This window comes from Rhinolophus sinicus, chromosome 2, assembly GCF_057876585.1.
Source record: "Rhinolophus sinicus isolate RSI-liver-muscle chromosome 2, RSI-T2T, whole genome shotgun sequence".
In the NCBI taxonomy this organism is placed as follows: Eukaryota; Metazoa; Chordata; class Mammalia; order Chiroptera; family Rhinolophidae; genus Rhinolophus; species Rhinolophus sinicus.
In genome coordinates, this window is record NC_142502.1 from 156,786,859 (window position 1) to 156,807,302 (window position 20,444).

At 42.4% G+C, this 20,444-nt stretch overlaps 1 protein-coding gene across 1 annotated transcript in view; it reads left to right on the forward strand.

Annotated features, from left to right (window-relative positions):
- FSHR (follicle stimulating hormone receptor) overlaps window positions 1–13,727 on the forward strand; it is a 157,744-nt gene extending 144,017 nt beyond the window's left edge. The window contains exons 9-10 of the mRNA XM_019719102.3: window positions 6,994–7,179; window positions 11,630–13,727. Of these exons, the coding sequence (XP_019574661.3) occupies window positions 6,994–7,179; window positions 11,630–12,860 (1,417 nt within the window). The 3' untranslated portion in view covers window positions 12,861–13,727. The remainder of the gene's footprint in view (window positions 1–6,993; window positions 7,180–11,629) is intronic.
- Window positions 13,728–20,444: the final 6,717 nt, after the last annotated feature.

A 20,444-nucleotide genomic window follows, 5' to 3' on the forward strand; every position in this document is an offset into this window, starting at 1 on the left:
TAACATCTTTGCTGGGAAAAATAGAAATTGTTCAAATCAAATTTGTGGCACCGACTGTAGCACACTTTATTAAATGGGGCACAGAGCACAATTTAACTCCTGCCTCTCCTGACTCAGCATCTTATTACTGACTGCTGTCTCTGTTTCTACTTTGTATCTCAAAATCAAATATCCTAACAATGTTGAAACAGTTGAGAATTACTAAATCTCTTCAGCAGCAGCCATCATCCATGATGTCTCCTGTTGGTACTTTTCAGGATTTAAATTCTCAAAACCAGTCACTGCCAGAATATAGCATGTGCTGAAATGTTAACCCAAGTGACATCTAGGAAAGACTGCAGTCATTTGAACAGCCTGAAAGACAAGGATTAGAAACATCAGCCCATGACTACCCCTACCCCCTTGTCCAGCCCACCAGCCTCAGGAATGTCAGTCATAAAGCAGACACCCCCAACTATTCACTGAGCATATTAGGTCTTACATGTTATACATTTAGTAGATGTTGATTGAGCGCCTACTATGTGTCTGGTACTATGCTAGGCGTAAGGGATAGAGAGATTTAATAAGACTGGAAAGTGCTTTTACAAAAGAATTAAAATCTAATATTAGATTTCCAGGTTATGTGGAAGGAGCATAGCCAGGGAAGGAGCGGGGTGGGGGTGGGGGGATTGGAGAGGAAGTGTGTCAGGGGAACAGAGGGCAAAAATGAGAATATTTGCAGTTAAAACACACTGAACAGTATCCCCTTATCTCATCTTTGTCCCTGCTGATACAAATTTTTATGGATTTTCCTTAATCCATTGAGGATACCAGAGTGACATTTTTCTGCCACTACAAAATTTGGAAGTCTTGAGAGGTTTCATGTTTGCTCACTCCAGCAAGTATCCAGTAAGCTGTAAGTAAACATTTCCACAAACATTTTTATTTCCCTATCACCCAGGATCCACTTTTACTCAAGACGTTTGCCTTAGTGAAGTCTAAGTGACTGCATCTCTTTCCTACCAAGCAGTCCCTCCTTTCAACATCTATCAGCAGAAGATCGGGGTCCCAGGACATCGACAAGATGTCTCAGTCCCACAGCAGCAAAGCCACGTAGTGAGAGTGATATATTTTGTAGCTGTGAGAAGAATGCCAAAATGCAAGCTGGCTCCAGAACACTGAGCAGACAGAAAGGCATCAAAGCTTCCCAAGCAGACTTCCCAGTTGAACAGTGAGGCATCCGATTATGTTCAGGTCAACCCACCCAACACATTACCCTGCTTATTCTCTAAAATATGTCTATCTCCGTGTCAACTTCGTACAGTGTTGCTCCTTTCTTTGGTGCCTTTGATACTCTCAGTCACATATAATTGCCTGCTGCAGAAACAGCGTTTTGCTGAGCTCCCTTTAAATCCACTTTTCCTCTCTCAGTTTGCCTGTGTGCCTCCCTCTCCCTTTAGAATTCCTCCCATGTAAGACTTGCTCCAGCCTCTCATTTTTATTATGATGCTGAGGCACCTCTGCTAATCAGACAACTGTCTACTGAGTGGATATCAAGAGCCCAGCCCAGCGCCAGATAGGATGCAGAACACAAAAATATCTTAATAATCCCTGCTTTTAGAGCATCTGAAACCTGGCTAAGGAAACAAAACAAATATACATGAAAAGTCAGATAATAAGAAACAATAGAAGAGCTAACACAAGGTATAAGATTCTTTGTAATCGCTAGAGGTGAGAAGATATTATAGTTGGCTGGGGTGATCTATTTCCTTTCCCAATCCTTCTTCAGTGTCACTCCGCAGCGTTATCTTCAAACAAAACAATTTTGTTGGTGCTTACTACACTGTTGAGAATGCAAAGAGCCCTCTGCCCTCAAAGAGAGATAAAATGCAAATACAAAGAGCTAGTATATAAAAGCAAAAGATAGTAAGTGGTGAGAGAGGCAGGAATTATACAGAATATAATGTTTCTGTGCTCTTCATGGCTTTGAAGGAAGCTACCACTATAACTGTCACAAAGGATGGAGATGATGGAATCACAGAGACTTCACTGGGAGTCCACTTTGGTTCTCTGTTGCAGTATCAGAACTACCCTACAACTTAATGGCTTAAAACTATCATTCCCTTTTTCTCACAGATTTGTGTTTCAGAAATCTAGGTGGCTTGTCACTGATCCACATGATGTCAGCTCAGGTTGCTGGGTCTGAAGACCTACTTCCTCGTTGTCCCCTTCACTCACATATTTGATGTATCTGTTCTCCTTGGTATCTTCACACACACACATTATCTCATCGTCTAGGATCTCTACACATGGCTTCGACTTTTCCCAGTATGGTGTTCTCAGGGTATTCAGAGTTCTTTCATGGCAACTTAGGGCTCTATAAGACCAAGACGGAAGCTGCCGGTGCTCTTAAAGAAAAGGTCCAGAACTGGTATTGCTACACTTTATGTTCTTTTATAGTCCAAAGAAATCACAGTTCAGCCTAGATTCAAGGGAAGGGCAAATAAATCCTCTATGGGATGAGTAAAGAATTTGCAGTCATTCTTGAATCCACCAGCAAGTGTAACAGATAATAGGACGGCCCTGCATAGAATATATAAAAGTGTCTATTTTTGGAAATCTTCAATTAATGGGATATTTTTATATTCTAAACTGAAGGGAAGAAGGCATAACTAAGAAAAGAATAGTCTTCTGTTTTGTATTGCTTGCTCTTAAAAATATGAAAAATATTCCTAACAGTTAATGATTGCCCCAGTTTAAATTGTTCCGGGAGAACTTTTTTATGCTTTCATCTCGTTTCTTGGCGGGAGCCTTGAACTGTTTTAGATAAAACAGGCAGTCTTTGCTCCCTTTCACATTTGTGGAAAAAAGAGCAGCACAAATGCCAGATGAAACAAGAACTTGGTCACAGAGACCAAACTGAGTGTCAATGGCAGAACTGGCCAGAGGAGCAACTGTCTGAAAAGAGAAACTAGAAAGATTTCCTAGAGCAGAGAAGAAAGTTAAGAGGCTCTGGAATAATGGAAAGTATGTGTGGAGAGCCAGCCAGGAAAGCTGGATCATTCAGCAGCAGAGCCAAGACTTACCACAAGCACAAAGTTTCATGGATTAGATGAGTTCTGAAGAATGATAATACACAAGGGAGAACTAGAAAAGAAACCTTGGAACACCTGAACTTTTACCCCATCGTAATAGCATTGAGTGTTGTGAGAAGTAGCTGAATTCCACATATATGCGGCAGGTAAAGTCAAGATACTTTACTAAGGGTTTGCAGAAAGGTAAGAGAGAAAGAGAGAAATCAAGATGACGTCAGAGTTTTTTCATAAACAACTGGAAAAGCTATAGGTGGAACAGGTTTTCAGGGAAAATTGGGAGCTCAGTTTTTAATATCAAAAGCTTGACTTGCCTATTACACATCCAAGCACAGATTATAAGGAGTCAGTTGAACATAAGAATCTAGAGTTCAGGAGAGAAGAGCAACCTAGAGATAAAAATTGGGGGCCACCAGATGAAACTTCTGAAGAGTTAGGAGGCAAATACTACCAGATATAAAGAAAGCTACCAGGAAGATACAAAAGTTCTAAATTTCTATGTACCTAAAAAATTGTCATCAAAAATAAATAAAGCAAAAATTGAAAAAAAGTAGTAATATACAAATCCAAAATCATAGTTGGAGATTTTAATGCACTTCTCTCAGTAGTGATAGAACACGAAAGCAAAACAATTAGTAGGCATACAGAAGTATTTGAACAATGGTATTGACAAATTTGATCTCCTTGGCATCTAACAAGAAGGCCAAGGCATCTAACAAAAATGAAATATATATAGGTATTACATAAAGGTAATCATTAGCTCTGAAAATTTTAATTTGCCTACCTATCAAGCAGGGGCTTGGCAGTGCAGAGAGTAGCAATGGTAGGTAAACAATATTAATTTTAGGGGCAAGTGAGGATGTGGTCTTACTGGAACACAAGAACTGGGGCAACTGTTAGAAGCTGGATTCTCAGCAGATCTGTCTAATGACAGCTGTAGTCATAGGTGTTGCCTGAGGCAGAGGGGGAAGGAGAAACACCCTAACTTTACTCTTCCTCCTACCTGCCAATCTCCCACCAGCACCATCTGAAAGCTGACTGACAAGGTGGTACCTGGGAAATGGAACCTGAGGAGACCATCCTTTCTGAAGTACAGAATAAAGCATGGAGAAGGGCACAGAATGGACGTGAGAGAAACCAGGAAATGACTGACATAATATCCAGCACTTTGTACTTCACCAGAAGGGCAATGGGGAATCACTTTGGAGTTTGGAGTTTTAAGCAGGAAGTCACAGTCTGACTGGCATTTTTAAAATATCACCCAATCTTCAATGTAAAGATTGCATTGAAGAAGAGAGAGAGATGGTCATGATGGTTAATTGTATGTGTCAACTTGACTGGCCCCTGGGATGCCCATGTACCTAGTTAAACATTATTTCCGGTGTGTCTCTGAAAATGTTTCCAGAAGTGATTAGCATTCAAATTAGTAGACTGAGTAAAGAAGATTTACTGTCCGTAATGTAGATGGGCAACATTCAATCATCTGAGGTCCTGAATTGAACAAAAAGACAGAAGAAGGGCAAATGTGCTTCCTTTCCTCTTAATCTGGGACATCATCTTCTCCCGGCCTCAGACATTGGAGCTCCTGGTTCTCGAAACCTTCAGACTCTGGGACTTAGACCAGTGGCCTCCCTGGTCCTTAGGCCTTCAGACTCAGACTGAATTATACCATCAGCTTTCCTGGTTCCCCAGCTTGCTGATGGCATGCTAAGCCTCCATAATCACATGAGCCAATACCCATAATAAATCTCCTCTTAGGTATCTCTGTATATCCTATTGGTTTTGTTTCTCTGGAGAATCTTGACTACTACACTGGTCATGAGGCTATTGCCTTTGTCTGGGCAGAGATTATGGTGACCTAGAGTAAAGTTGTGGCAGAGGAGTGAAAAAGTTAGGCTTTTGTGGACAAAAAAACTGATTCCAAGTGAGGGAGAAGAAGAAGTCAAGGACGATGCCCAGTTTGTCATCTTGAACAACAGGAGGCAGTGGAGGTGTCATTTGCTGAGATGAGAAAAACCAAAAGAGGAACACATTTATGAGGAAGATAATACATTCAGCTTTAATATTTGCAAGTCATCAAAATTGTGGGGCCTGATGGACAACTGATTATCTGGGCCTGGGCTCAGAAGCAGGCTCTGAACTGGGATATATATTCAGAAGCCATTGGCACACACCTGGTATCTGAAACCAACAGGTGAGACCACTGGGAAGATTATGTACAGTCAGAAAGAAGCCTAAGTCTGAAGAAACTCCAGTATTTAAAGGAGAAAGGAGAAAGAAAACAAAATCAGGAAGAAGTCAAAGAAGATCTCAGAAGAAATTAAAGAGAATACGATAGCCAGAAAGAGTGTCTCAGAAAGGAGGAGTGTTGTATGTGTGAAATAGAATTGAGAAATCAAGAAGGTTAGAACTAAGATGTGACCTTAGTGAGTACTGTTTCTCTGGAGTTGGGAAGAAACTGGGTTGGATTGTGAGATGAGAAAGTAGTGACATCGAGTATGGACAATTACATATAAGAAGTTTGATTGGGAAGGGAAGTGACAAACAGGGCAGCAGTTAGGGGTGGGTTTCATTGGACAATAGGAAGCATTATAAAATTTTTAACAAGAGGATGCATGATATAATGAATACAAGGTTTTGAGAATATAATTTTCACCAGACTACAAGAACGTATGGGGTAATAAATATATATTCACACTTCAAAGTTTCATTGCTCTGAGTGCCCACTGCTTTGACTTAAAGAAAATGTAAACATTAGAAGATTCTCCTTCCCCAAGTATATCCAAGGGACCCCAAGGGTGACTCCATCCTGATCATCACTTGCTACCAGCCCCACCAGAAACATGAGCTCATGGCCAACATGCTGGCGCCAACAGGTCTAAGCTGATACCATTAAAATCCCCTTGCTCCCACCAGCTGTTCTTGGTTGTTTTGAGGATTGCAGCTGCTGTAAGTGCTGCCAGAAAGGCACCCATGTCACTGGTGTTGCTGCCAGAAAGGATGGGACTTCAGAGCCCTTCAAGGACAGGTCGCTGGCTAAAGTATTCATTTATCCTGTTTCCATCTAGATCTCTGATGATTCGCCAAGAAAGAGCTTCTCCTAAAAGCAAGAACAACCGTGTGTGTGTGTGTGTGTGTGTGTGTGTGTGTGTGTGTGTGTGTAATGTACACTGGTAATAGCTGCCAGTCATGAAGCACTGTCTGTGGCCAGAAAGTTCTCTATGTACCTTAACTTATTTAATTCTCACAACAACCCTCTGAGGTAGGTATGATTATTTTACAGCTGAGGAAATTGAAACATGGAGAAGTGACAGAGCTTGACCAAGGACACAAATCTAATAGGTAGAGGGGCAGGGTACATATGCAGGTAACTCTGGCCGCGGATACCATGCTCATAACCACTGCTCTGTCGCCACTTTGACTTTGTGATGAGGGTACTTCCACTACCTGCCAGACTCCTCTCCCACTTATGGTGGGTTCTAGCCTCACCCTTTTCTGAAAGTTGGCCACAGATTCCACCCCAGCTCTTCAGAAATATTTTTATAGTTGTTTTTTATGGTGGGGAGGAAATGATCTGAATTCCTTGGTCCTGTGGAAACTAGTGCATAATCTATTCTACAGATAGATTGTAGAAAGAGAGATGGAGACAGTTAAGCCCCAACTCAGCCAGGATGTGAGCAGATCCAGGATTCAAAGTGGCCTGTTATCTAAGTCTGCCTACCACGAACATAATGGCCGGGGCTCTTACTGAACCAAATTTCCTGTGAGCCAAACATTGATCTGACTGAGGTGTGTTGGATGCATTAGAGTCTCCTTCTTTACCCATGTAAGAGTATCACCACTTTGTCTGCTGTTTTTCCTACTAATGGAGAACATTTTAGACCCATGGTAATCAGGTTATGTTTACTTTTTCTCCTTATAGAGATATTTCAAGAACGAGGATCCATTCCCTGCCTAGCCATGGCTTAGAAAATCTTAAGAAGCTGCGGGCCAGGTCAACTTACAACTTAAAAAAGCTTCCCAGTCTGGAAAATTTTGCTGCACTCATGGAGGCCAGCCTCACCTACCCCAGCCACTGCTGCGCCTTTGCAAACTGGAGACGGCGAATGTGAGTCTTCTCATGTCGACCCCTTGAGCCCCACCTGGGAATTTCTCCAGTGCAAAACTTGGCCCACAACTGCATATCTGTGGCATGAAGAGAATCCGCTGGCAGAGAGACATACCTGACAAAAGCCTTCAGGCATGTTCTAGATCAAAGCTTTGGGATTATGGAGGGTTTGTAATTTCTTTAAAAATGAGCTCACAGGAGAGGGATACCCACATTTGGTAGGCCACCTACCAAATATTAAATGAGATCATATGAAAAACACCAAACATAGTGCCTGACTCACAGCTGATGATTAAAACATATTTGTTTCCTTTTTCATCTTTACCAATATAGATTTATCCTTCGAGTCCCAAACTCTGCACCATATAAATGTCCCAGGGGCCATAAGAGTCAACTTCAGAGAGGAGAAGCATAAACACCATACCAGAGACTGGTGCACACATCCACAGTACATCCCAACCACTTAAACCTTTCTAACCCATCTTCGGATCTGAGCACTGCACAGGGAGGATCAAGTAGAACAGAGGTTCACTTTGGCTTTCAAGGTTTTCAGGTTCAAAGAAGCCCAGATTAAAGAGGGGAATCCAAACAGAGCCCAGTTCTAGTAGGTAACTGGTTACAAAGTCGAGGTAATCACAGACACGGTCTGGAGAGGGTGGAAAAGCAGTACTTTGGAGCTTGCACATGTTCCAGACAGTCAAAGGATCCATTGGAGATAGAATTTATGGGGTATCAGGAGTTCTCAAAGCTCTCACCCTCCCTGAACTGATACAAATCCACACCATGCAGGGCACTCAATCAGATGATGCCTTGTCACCACTCTCATGCAGTAGCCCAGCACTAATACATTGATATTATTTCATTTTGACGCAGTCTCCTATATTACTCAATCTTTAACATACATTGACCTGCTCGTGTAGGCATATCCCCAGCTCAAAAGCAAAATAAAACAAAAACAAAATGTACTTTGAAATGGTTTCAAAGTAACTAGGAGTTCACACTCAGATCTGCTTACTTGAAAGATTTACAGAAAAGGGGTTACTTTTCAGAATTGCATGCATCACTGGGAAACTGTCCAGAATTGGACACTCCTCTAGATTAGCTCACGGGCCCGGGAATTTCTTCCTGATGACCAAAATTCTCAAGACCTTGTGCTGAGGCGGAAGGCTCGCCTCTTTTATACTCTATACAACAATTACTCCAGCCAGGACAAAGAGTACACCAATTCACTGCCAAAACCCTGGAACTGGATACCCCTCCGGAGAAATCTCAAAGGAAATTAAGATCATTATAAGAGCTGCACATGGTGTACTGTCTGGCCCAGAGCCAACACACCACAGAAATATATTATCTTACTGTGTTGTTCTAACTCCTCTGGTCTTACTACCCTCTGTAGATGTAGCCTCAGGGCTCTCCTAACCAGAAATCTCCAGGTCTGCCTTATATTGTCCCATGACTTGAAACCTTCCCTGATCCCTCCAGGCCACCTGGCACTCACCCTCTCTAGGTCCTTATGGTCAGTTACCATCAGGACCTGTCAGGTGCAGCAAAGGAGAGGCCCATGCCTCTTCTAAGAAGACATGCGAAAAACTAAAATTATAATTGTATTTTACAAATTTACATACACAAACATGCACAAAAAATAGTTACGCTATTCAGAAAATATTCACAGGATTTTTTAAATGGTGTCATTTCGCTGTATACCATAGGCGTGGTCTGGTAATGAGATTCAAATTTAAAGTTGTATCATGAAATTGCTCATCCAATCATCATTTGGAAATAATACCCAAAGTGTAAATATTAGGCCCCCATGACTGTGAGATTTTGGACTACGGCCCTCCTGGCCTCTCACCGAAAAAGCTTGTTCACCACACCCCCTCATTTGTCATTGAACCACTTATTTCTTTGTCATAGCTCTACAGTCAGCTTGCATTGTTATTTTGGTTGTTTTATAATGTAATGTTTCTCATACTTAGGCCTTTTCTTCACAGCTAGATTTTAAACTGAGGCACCATGGGAAATGTGTCTAAATATCTACACAAGGTCTAGCCCCCAGCATGAACTCAACCGTAACCACCACCCTCAGGCTTCATTTGGCTAATACTGGTAGCGGGCTGACCACCAGGCACTGCAATACTCTGCACCTTTATCTCAATTAATTCTCACAGAGGCAATAGTGGTATTTTTATTCCCTTCTCACAAGAGGCAGAAACTGAGCTCAGAGACAGGCAATGACTTGATCAACACCAACCAGACTCAGATCCAGACCCTCGGGTCTGCGGGTCCCCAAAGCTCAGGCTCTGGGTCACTCCACTGTGTACGTCCCAAGTATCTGTTCATTGATTTATTGGGATCCAAGACAACCACCTTCTAAAGGACCCTAAACTAACTTCCCAACTCTTTAGGATACTTAGGATTGGCCAAGGTACTACAGGGACAACACTTTATTTCCCTAGTTTTCTTTTTTCTTTCTATTATTTTCTCAGAGACATTGTTTACCTTTTCCCACTCATGTCATTGGGTCACTTCTGTTTCAGGAAAGGAAAGCATCAGTATACAAAATATTGGTAGTGGTATCAACAATAGGAATCTTCACAGAAGCCAACAAAAGCCTGGGGAAAAGACAGCTGTCTCTAGATGCTTAAGTCAGATTTGTCCCAGTAAATGGAACTGCAATCTGAGGTACCAGGTCACTTAAGTTCTGTTTCTAGATAGGGTTTATAAGTCAGGAATCCAGTGACAGGGTTTAGGAGTCAGGATTAGATTAAGAACCACAGAGTGATTCTCTTGTCCTTCCTATGCCCATCTCTGAGCTCACCTCACCTTTCTTGGAAGACCTCTGACTAAACCAAAAGATTTTCTGTGCATTTTCAATTACATGGATGTTCATTGTTTAGCCCCTTTAGTACAACCCATGACTGATGTGAGAAGACCTATCATTCTCTAAAACAAAAGACGACACATTCTCCAGTAAAAAAAAGAAAGAAAGAGAGAGAGAGAGAGAGAGAGAGAGAGAGAGAGAGAGAGAGAGAGAGAGAGAGAAAAGACAGTACCTTGGGCCAAGAGAAAATAACTTCCTGGCAATTCAATTCATTTCCTGGAGGAAGGAAAGGGAGGAAAGGTTTCTCCCTAATAAACCCTTCTCATGGAGGTTGATGGGGAAAGTTCAGTCCATACAGGTTGGGACACCTGGCCAGCACTCATCCTTTTAATATCAAATGGCAATCAAACGGCATCTTTACCTCCTCTGCTCCCTCAGCCACTCTCTCCTTCTTATGAGGGATCTCTGAAGAGTTTAACACTCACTTCCCTGCTCCCATATAGGATTATGTTAAGGTTTGAGAGAAATGCAGTCACTTAACATTGCTGGGAGCTGACCCCCAAGGGAGGGGGAGAGGGAGGTGTGTGTGTTTGAGAGAGAGAGAGAGAGAGAGAGAGAGAGAGAGAGAGAGAGAGAGAGAGAGAACTTTTTTTCATCCAAAATGAGACCCAGTGTGAAACATCCCCATTTCTTTGAAGCCTTTCCTTCAAAATAGAACTATTACCCTCTCTGTGTCTACATGCGTTATTCGCCTGTCTGGGTAGAAGATTTATCATCTGGCTATCATTCAAATCCCTTCTGAAAGTGCCTCTATTCTGTTGACAAGGCCTCTTGTACCTGTGGGTTTAAGGGGAAACCCAAGACAGAAAAATGACCCCAAGAAAATCCAGCTTCCCAGGAGACAATTTACAGTCCCGGAATAAATTAGGCCCCCTTGCAACCCACGTTTGCTCTTTCAGGTACTCACTAAGGAACTTTTTAATATGAGAGAGGCAGGCTTACCCTGTAGACAAATCCATGCCTGAGGCCTACTGTGGCCCCTGAAAAGTGAGATAATAAAGAATAGAATCCTCAGTAACATTTCAAGCAAATTAGCAGACCTCCCAGTAGCCTAAGCACCAAAGAGCCAGGGACAGGGGCTGGCTGGGAAATAGCTCCAGACTCTGATCTTCCAATTTATGTAGATGTAAGAAGCAAGTAAGTTCTCAGTTGAGTCAGAAAACTGTCCAGATCTTTCAGAGACTTGAGTACAGAGTAGAGGAATGGGGATAGATTCTTACTTGGACATATTAAGAGATGGGGGAGGGAAAAGGTGGAGTTGGTATCAGGTCTGTAAATTATTTGCACTTAACAGCAAAGGCTTAGCCAGTCCCAGGCGCCTTCCTCCCCACATTCAGGTTGTGGCCAGATGGTTTCTCCAGTGGGCCAATCCAACTCTAGGAATTTATACACGAGTTGTTCTGTTCATTTACAGTAAGCAGCATTAACCCTTGAGCTTAACCTTGAGGGCAGACAAACTGGTAGAAGGGAAAAACAATGTCAGGAAGAAACCCTATCATTTCTACCCTGTGCAAAGACAGTGATATATCTGCCATTCTGATTCTTTTATTCCCCTTTGTGTTTTTCTAGCTCTGAGCATCATCCAATTTGCAACAAATCTATTTTAAAGCAAGAGGTGGCTATGACTCAGGCTGGAGGTCAGAGAGTCTCTTTGGCAGAAGACGACGAATTCAGTTACTCCAGAGGACTTGACATGATGTACAGTGAACTTGACTATGACTTATGCAATGAAGTGGTCGATGTGACCTGCTCCCCTAAGCCTGATGCATTCAATCCATGTGAAGACATCATGGGATATGACCTTCTCAGAATCCTGATATGGTTTATTAGCATACTGGCCATCACAGGGAACGTCACGGTGCTGGTGATTCTGACCACCAGCCAGTACAAACTCACAGTCCCTCGGTTCCTGATGTGCAACCTGGCCTTCGCCGACCTCTGCATTGGAATCTACCTGCTGCTCATAGCATCTGTGGATATCCACACCAAGAGCCAGTACCACAACTACGCCATCGACTGGCAGACTGGAGCAGGCTGTGATGCCGCCGGCTTTTTCACTGTCTTCGCCAGTGAGCTCTCAGTCTACACGCTGACAGCCATCACGCTGGAAAGGTGGCATACCATCACCCATGCCATGCAGCTGGATTGCAAGGTGCAGCTCCGTCATGCTGCCACTGTCATGCTGGTCGGCTGGGTCTTTGCCTTTGCAGTCGCCCTCTTCCCCGTCTTTGGCATCAGCACCTACATGAAGGTGAGCATCTGCCTGCCCATGGATATTGACAGCCCCTCGTCTCAGCTGTATGTTATGTCTCTCCTTGTCCTCAACGTGCTGGCCTTTGTGGTCATCTGTGGCTGCTACACTCACATCTACCTCACCGTGAAGAACCCCAACATCGCGTCCTCCTCGAGGGACACCAGAATCACCAAGCGTATGGCCGTGCTCATCTTTACCGACTTCCTCTGCATGGCACCCATCTCCTTCTTCGCCATCTCAGCCTCCCTCAAGGTGCCCCTCATCACTGTGTCCAAGTCCAAGATCCTCCTGGTCCTGTTCTACCCCATCAATTCCTGTGCCAATCCCTTCCTCTACGCCATCCTCACCAAGAACTTCCGCAGGGATTTCTTCATTCTCCTGAGCAAGTGTGGCTATTACAAAATGCAAGCCCAGACGTACAGGACAGAAACCTCATCCATGGCCCACAACCACCATCCAAGGAATGGCCACTGCCCTCCAGCTTCCAGGATTACTAATGGTTCCAATTACACACTTGTCCCTCTGAGCCATGTAGCCCAGCACTAAAACACAGTGTGCAAATGTATCCCAGTTTTGAATGATAATTAAGTCTCGCCTTTGAAAACTATGCCATGGCATAGCTGACAGAGTGCGTCCACATACTTCATCTAAATTAATTTTTCTAGTATGCCTGTAAGGTAAATTGGTGAGCAACTATTAACCCCATGTGATAGATTAGGAAGCTAAAGTATTAACAACAGCATTAATAATTAAAATAATGCAATACTACATCACATTTCTTTTATACTTTATAATGTTCACAGTGCTTTTGTTCAGATAACCTCAACTGATCCCTATGGAAAACCTATTAAATAGATAGAACAGGAGTTATTCTGGGAGTTTCACAGATGAGGAAACCAAGACTCAAAAGGTTAAGTGTCTTGTTCAAAATTGCTTGGCTTTAAGAGGCAGAGCCAGGATTATGTGTTCTTAATCCCAGAGCAGTTTCAAGAGAAGTAGCACAGCATTCGTTCATTCATTCATTCATTCATTCATTCAACAAATATTTATTGAGCACCTATGTGATGACTTTGTAATGTGTCAATTTGAATAGGCTGAACTACATTTCCCAGAATTCCCTTTCATATGTTTCCTGTTAGGATGGACCACAGGGAAGATTCTTGGGACAACACAAGAGCAAAAGAAAGCTGCAGCCATTTAGTCATTCATTCACTTTATTGCTGATCTGCTGATTCCAGCTCATTGCTATGAAGCAGCAGCTGGGCCTGTAATTGCTCCACATTCCCCGTATCCGCCTTCAGTTTCCCTGTCTCCTGGGCCAGGTATAGGTATTTAGCTCCACGATGAGAAAATTCAGCTTCTGCAGAATTCATTTATTCCCAAGGTGAGAGGGAACAAGAAGGGAAACGGGAGTCAGTTTGACCTCATGGGGTTCCATCTCTTGCTTAACCAACCCCAGATTGTATACACTAATTCCCTGTAATAAATATTTACCACATATATACCTATGTGCATGCATGCATGACTGGTTCTGCTATTTTGGTTGAATCCTATCTGAGAGAAGATACAACCTAGTCTACTGCATGCACATGGATTGCAATGTTCAGAACATACCAGCTTTGGAATCAGAGCTGAGATTTTATTCTGACTCCATGATAAGCCAGAACTCCACCTCTCTAGACTCGCATTCTTCTGTAAATTGGGAGTTGGTTATAATACCTAGCTATTGGGCTTATTGGAAGAATTGGCTAAGAAAATGGGTATACAGTGCCTGGTGATGGAACTGGCTTCTCCCAGACCAATGCCTGCACTGCACTCGTGCCTCATTCTTCTGACCCTTGCTCTAGAAATCATTCCATTACACCATATTGTTCCTGATAACTAGAGTGCCCATATTTATTTTCACAAGTGATCCCATCTGGATAACAAACAGAAACCACGAATCCTCACCATGCACTGTGCCGTGACCAGCCCACAAAGCTCAGTCTCCTTTCAGAACATCCTCTTCCCAACATTCAAAAGTTGGTCCCAAAGGCATTAACAAGGAAGTACTCATAGGGTTAGAAGGAGAAAGAAATCATCTCTGCCTGTGTGACTTGGAACCATCGTTATCTATTAGGAGCATCAAGTGAAAAACAGACCAACCATCCTTGGAAACAGTCTAGAGCTGTGCTGTTCAATACAGTAGCCATGAGCCACATGTGGCTATTGAGTACTTGAATGATGGCTAGCCTGAATGGAGATGGGCTGTAAGTGTAAAAGATACACTGGATTTAAAATATTTAGTGCAAAGAAAATACAAGGATGTACAGTATCTCAATCATTTGAATATTGTTTACATAGTAGGACAATCGTTTTTTGGACTTACTGAGGTGACTATATTTAAAAATTAATTTCACCTATTTCTTTTTACTTTTTTTTTTTAATTTTATTTTATTAAATTTATTGGGGTGACAATTGTTAGTAAAATTACATAGATTTCAGGTGTACGATTCTGTATTACATTTTTTAACGTGGTGGCTACTAGAACACTTAATACTATACTTGTGGGCCATGTTTGTGGCTAGTGTTATATTCTACTGGAGAGCGCTAGGTCAGAGTTGTATGAAAATGAAGGGCTTTAATTTAGCATTTTCCTCCTTGGTCCCCACACCAGTTTGCCACACTATTGGGCTGTCCCAGTCCATCTTCAGTCATTTTTCTTCTGTTTGTGGGCAGAGGGGATGTATTGTGGAATTTGGACTCAACAGCAAGTAGCAACTAAATTAAAAATAAAATACAGTATTCATTATTTCACAGTGTAGCTGTTTAAGACACACTGGTTTAACAGATAGTGGTTCTGAGAGGAAAGAATATGTTCAAAGATAAATGCACACCAAGAGAAACTCAGAAGTGGTCCGTCACTCTGTCACTATCACACTTCCTGGTAAAAGAGGAATAGTTTTCTCAAATAAGCAAACTTATTTATAGGTATCTAAATCCAGTGTTTCTAAACCCTGTAGACAAGTCTTGAGAGAAAAACACTTCCTACATTTCCTGTTTTTAAATAAAACCATTGGAAACCAGTGTATCAATCACTCTCTCCTCTAAAAAGTTATTCTACAGATAACATCTCTAGGTTGCACCTCCCAGAGTGGTGCTTCCATACCAGAGTGGTGGCCCAGATGAGAAAGAAAGAAAAGAAAGAAAAGAAAGAAAAGAAAGAAAAGAAAGAAAGAAAGAAAGAAAGAAAGAAAGAAAGAAAGAAAGAAAGAAAGAAAGAAAGACCAAGATATACAACAAAAATAAATTTCAAAATGTTATCCCAAATTGTTGTTTTTCTAAAACTTTTATTTCCAATCTCAAACACCACTAAGAGAGCCAATATCTTCCAGAGATTTCTGAAAGTACCCATGTCTCCAGAGGTCATACTCAAAATATTAACAGCTGGTACAGCCCAGATACTGATCTCTCAGAATGGACCTGGCTGTGGACGATCTATTTGGCCATGCTGGTGCCAACTGGGCGAATGCCAGCCATGCATGTTTCCCTCCCAACCCCGACCTCAACCTGGACCTGGTCGCATGTCTCTTTCCTCAAACTTTCACCCACCTCCTTCAGTACCATCATGGCCAACCTCTCATACGGCCTCCCTCCACTCCCCCTTTCCTCTAGATTCTCCTTCGCTGAATCCCAAGAAGCAGTCAGACAATATACGATACTCCTCAGAGGGGTCAGAACAAAGAGACTGAATGAGTAAATACAGAAGCTTTTAGGGAGCAGGGTGAAACAAAGAACTCGGTACACAGATTAACAAATCATTTTTTGCTTGCCACATACAGAAGCAGTAATGACAGGGTAGAAACTAGGTACTGGAGACGGTATTTCACTACCAGGTTCTGTGTGTTAAACATGGGGAACCATTCAGACCTTGTTTCTGAAAGGAATATATGGAGAGAGGAATAAAACAAGAGGAAAGGCTTTTCTGTATTTGTCACACCAAGGTGTGACAGATTTTACCAGTGACATTCTGCCTTATTTAGGCCAGCATTGTATAGCACTCACTGGAAGATCCAAATCAAACCACTGAAACTTTTTGTTGTTGTTAATTCTAGTGTGATGACCACAAGCTTTGGGTTCATAAAGTATTTTATTTTATTAGGAAAATTTATAAAGACAAGCAAGGACTAAATTTTCAGCTTCTAGATAATAATGAGCATTCGAGAAGACAAATATATAGGATGTTTTGTCTGTTTAACATATAACAACATTAAAGAAACTAATGAAAAGCACAAAATAAAGCCAACCATGAGGTTATGCTTGCTTATTCTCATCAAATGCTTTCAGCTGCAAGAAGCAGAAGCTCCAACTAAAAATGGCTGAAATAAGAGGGCCAATTACAAGAGATGATCCAGACTTAGATGAAAAGCTCAACGGTCTCAAGAGCCCAGGACTTTCCCATGTCTTTGCCCTGCCATCCTTGGAGTGTTCAGCCATGATTCCCTCATAGTGGTAGCAAGATTGCTGTAGCAGTTCCAGATGCCACATGTAAGCCTCACCAAATCCAGAAACAAAGAGGGAAGTTCTTTATTTCCATGCATCTCTCTTTTCAAAGGGAAAAAAAAAATTTCCTCCCCAAACCCTCAGCAAATATTCCTTCCTATCCATTATCCAACATTACTACTCTGGCTGCAAGAGAGGTAGCAAAATAAACCTCTGCCACATTTAGCCTCTGCAGGTGAAGGACAGCTCTGTCAGCCAGGAAGGTGCAAGGGGGAGCTGCAGGGAGAGAAATGTTGGGTAAGCAATCTCATCCTCCAACCTGAATACACCCAAATCCTCTTCCAGGGGCTGAAACCCGTGGGGTTCGAGGTCAGGGTGCATTCGCCACCTCCACACCTCACATTTCATGTACTCATCTCTCTTTCCTCTCCCCCTCTACCTATACCCTGCAGTCCAGCTCGTCTTCCCCATGTTAGTCTGCTCTCTTCCTCACTGGAACAAACTCTGGAAGTTGCTTAGATCTGAAGACGACCGCTGGAGTCAGACACCAACCAAGAAATGCCCTATATGAGGCAAGATATGGAAAAAGAGAAGAGACCAAAGGAAAAAAGAAATAACAAATAAAAGAAATGCACTAGGATAGAAAAATGGGAGACATGAGAAGAGAGAGAGAAGGCAAGACCAACTAAAGAAAGGAGCGATGTGGAAGGGGGCCAAGCCCTCATTGTGCCTCTCTGGGCTGCTACTGGCCCAGCTCAGTCTTAAAACCCTTTCAACATGTTGCAGAGTTCAACTTAAAACTGGACTCAGTCTTAGACACCAGAAGAAAGGCTCACTGGTCATCCCATGATGTTCTGGACGTTCCAGGGCTCCACATACCATGGTCTGGGTCCCCATGATTTGCTTAAAGGATGAGTAAAGGAAAGACATTTCTGAAGGTTTTCAAAGGCTCCTCCCTTCAGACGTCAGCCATTTAAGGACAGCCTGACCCTTTCCATGAAGAACCAAAGTCCTCATAATATTCTGTGCTTTCCTAAAGCATTTTTCACAGCTACTGAGCATTCTGTTCTAGGATACACAGGCCTCAAAAATGCACTAAGTCCCAACGTTTGTGAGCATATTGTGTGTGCTCTTGCTTCCTTTTCTTCTGTTTTCTGTACAACACAGAATCTGGAGGCATTCCTTATTAAACAAAAACAAAGGGAGGAGAATATCGTAAAAACAATCTCATTTTTAGCGATATTTTCCACATAATAAGATGCAAAAAGCATTTTTGGCTCGGCATTTAGAGAATTTTCAAGCAATTTCTCCCCCATGTATCATTAGCTAGGGTCATTTAAACTTCCAGGTAGTAATGATTTGCATAAAGATGAGATTTGAGTACAGAAGGGTTTGAGTTGTTTCATAAATAGCAGAAGCTGTACTGCAGGGTTCCTGTCTCTGAAAAAAAATCTATCTAACGGTTATACGTTCCTGATTTCCATACAGTGGGAAGAGGGAGGAAGAGAAGGAAGAGAGGAAGGAAGAAAATTTGGAAAATACCAATAAGAAGACACTGCCTCTGTTATAATGATGGGCACACTTCAGAGGCCATATCCCCACAGAGATGCCAACAAAATTCCCCCTTCCATCTATTCCAAATACACCATGAGCTGCTCAAACTCAGACTACCCAAACCACAAGCCAAGGTAGTGCCCCTTCAGAGAATAGCCCAGGGAGACCTCCACCCACTTTAGGTTGACCCACCTTGGGCTGTGGGTCAGTCAGGCTGGTGAGTTAAGCCCTCCTTCCTAGGATATCTGGGGTATTTAAGGCAGCGTATTTTCTAAGTATTTCAGTGAACAGCTTTTGATCAAAATTCAAGAGCCAAGTTATTTGTGGGAGGGAGTTTAATCAAAAGATATAATGCTTAGCATTTTGAATTGTGCAAATATTTGGTTTTAGGATAAGTTATATCACTGGTGGCCACTTGTAGAAATCAAAAACTAACTGTGAAGAAACCCATACATTTCTGTTTGCCATTCATTCATTCACTCATTCAGTAACTATTTATTGAGTGCCCACTATTGAGTGCCCACAAGCACTATTCAGTCACTGGAAATACAGTGGTAAATAACGAGACAAAAATTCTGCCCTCGTGGTTAGAAGTTACAAAGGATATATATGCTAAAATGTATTCAAGGACAGACAGTGACAAGTGTTGACAAATAACAAATCAGGGAAGCAAGATATGATATGAAATGTCAGGGGGTAACTAAAGGCCTCCCTGAAAAGGTGATTTTTGGAGGAAGACAGGAAGGAAGTGGAAAGAGAGACACGTGGATATTGAGGGAAGGGTGTTCCAGGCAGAGGGAACAGCAAGCACAAAAGCCCTCAGGCTAGGGTAAGCTTGTCATGTTCTAGAAAAATAAGGTCATTGTAGCTGGTGCACAGGAAAAGGGACAGGAGAGAATAGTAAGGGACACGACCAAAAAAAAAAAAAAAAAAATACAGGGAACCAGATCATTTTGATTTCTGTACTTTTAAAAAGGTAAAGTGGTAGAAAAATATCTGAAAGGTCATAGTAAGTATTAATGGAGCCAGTGTGTTCACTCGCCTGGTAGTGAACACTAGGAGATCTTGAATTCTAGTCATTTTTCTTTTCCTTTAACAGGTTCTTCCACCTCATTCTCCTCTGTCTCCATCTTTCTGGTTTCTCCAGCCCCTACTTTACATCCTCCACCATCATCTCTCCACCCTCCCTATAGCAAAGCTGTTCTCCTGCAAAGCTGTCACTTTGGAAGGGATGTGATTGATGGTTCGCACCATAGTGATACTAATTTCTTTCATTTCAATGGGCTTTACACATTCCAGAAGGTTTTGACTTGCATTGGCTCATTAGATCCTCCAAATATTCCTCTGAGTTAGAAGGGGTCTCTTGTGATAAAGGAAGAAATCATATTCAGAGAGGTTAAGCGACCTATGCAGGGTCATGCAACTAACAGAAGGCAGAGTAAGATTGGAATTCAAGTCACCTGCTGTCCCCTTCCTAGAGTTACATAAAAGTAGAGCTACTGGGAGCAGCAGCCTTAGTGTGTACGGAGAGCAGTGGCCCACGTCTGACACCAGCAGCAGGACTGGGCCAGCAGCTGGCAGCTACTGCACTGTCACTCAGGTAGCGCTCACTAGTCACGGTGAGGCCTTTGTGGGGTGTGATTTTAATCAAGCAGACAAGGAAAAGGGAGTCACAAAGCCCAGAACAGCACTCAGGTGAGCAGGAGTTTTACTATTTCTCCACTAGGATATCTGGGGAACTTAAGGTAGTGTATTTTCTAAGTATTTCAGTGAACAGCTTTAGATCAAAATTCAAGAGCCAACTTATTTGTGGGAGAGAGTCTAATCAAAAGATATAATGCTGAGCATTTTGAAGTGTGTAAATATTTGGTTTTAGGATAAAACCAAACACCATTTCTCCTCCTGACCCTCAGTACATGGCCACCCTGAGTGGCATGCAGCTGAGCTCAGAGGAAGCCAGGGGAGAGAAAAACCAAGTCCATGAAGTATTCCACCCCAGGAGAGCCCTAACTCATGGGCAAAACTTGGCTGTGGGCCAAGGTGGTTACGGAGTTTGAAAACTCTAAGGTATTTTCTCAAGAAGGGCATAACCTT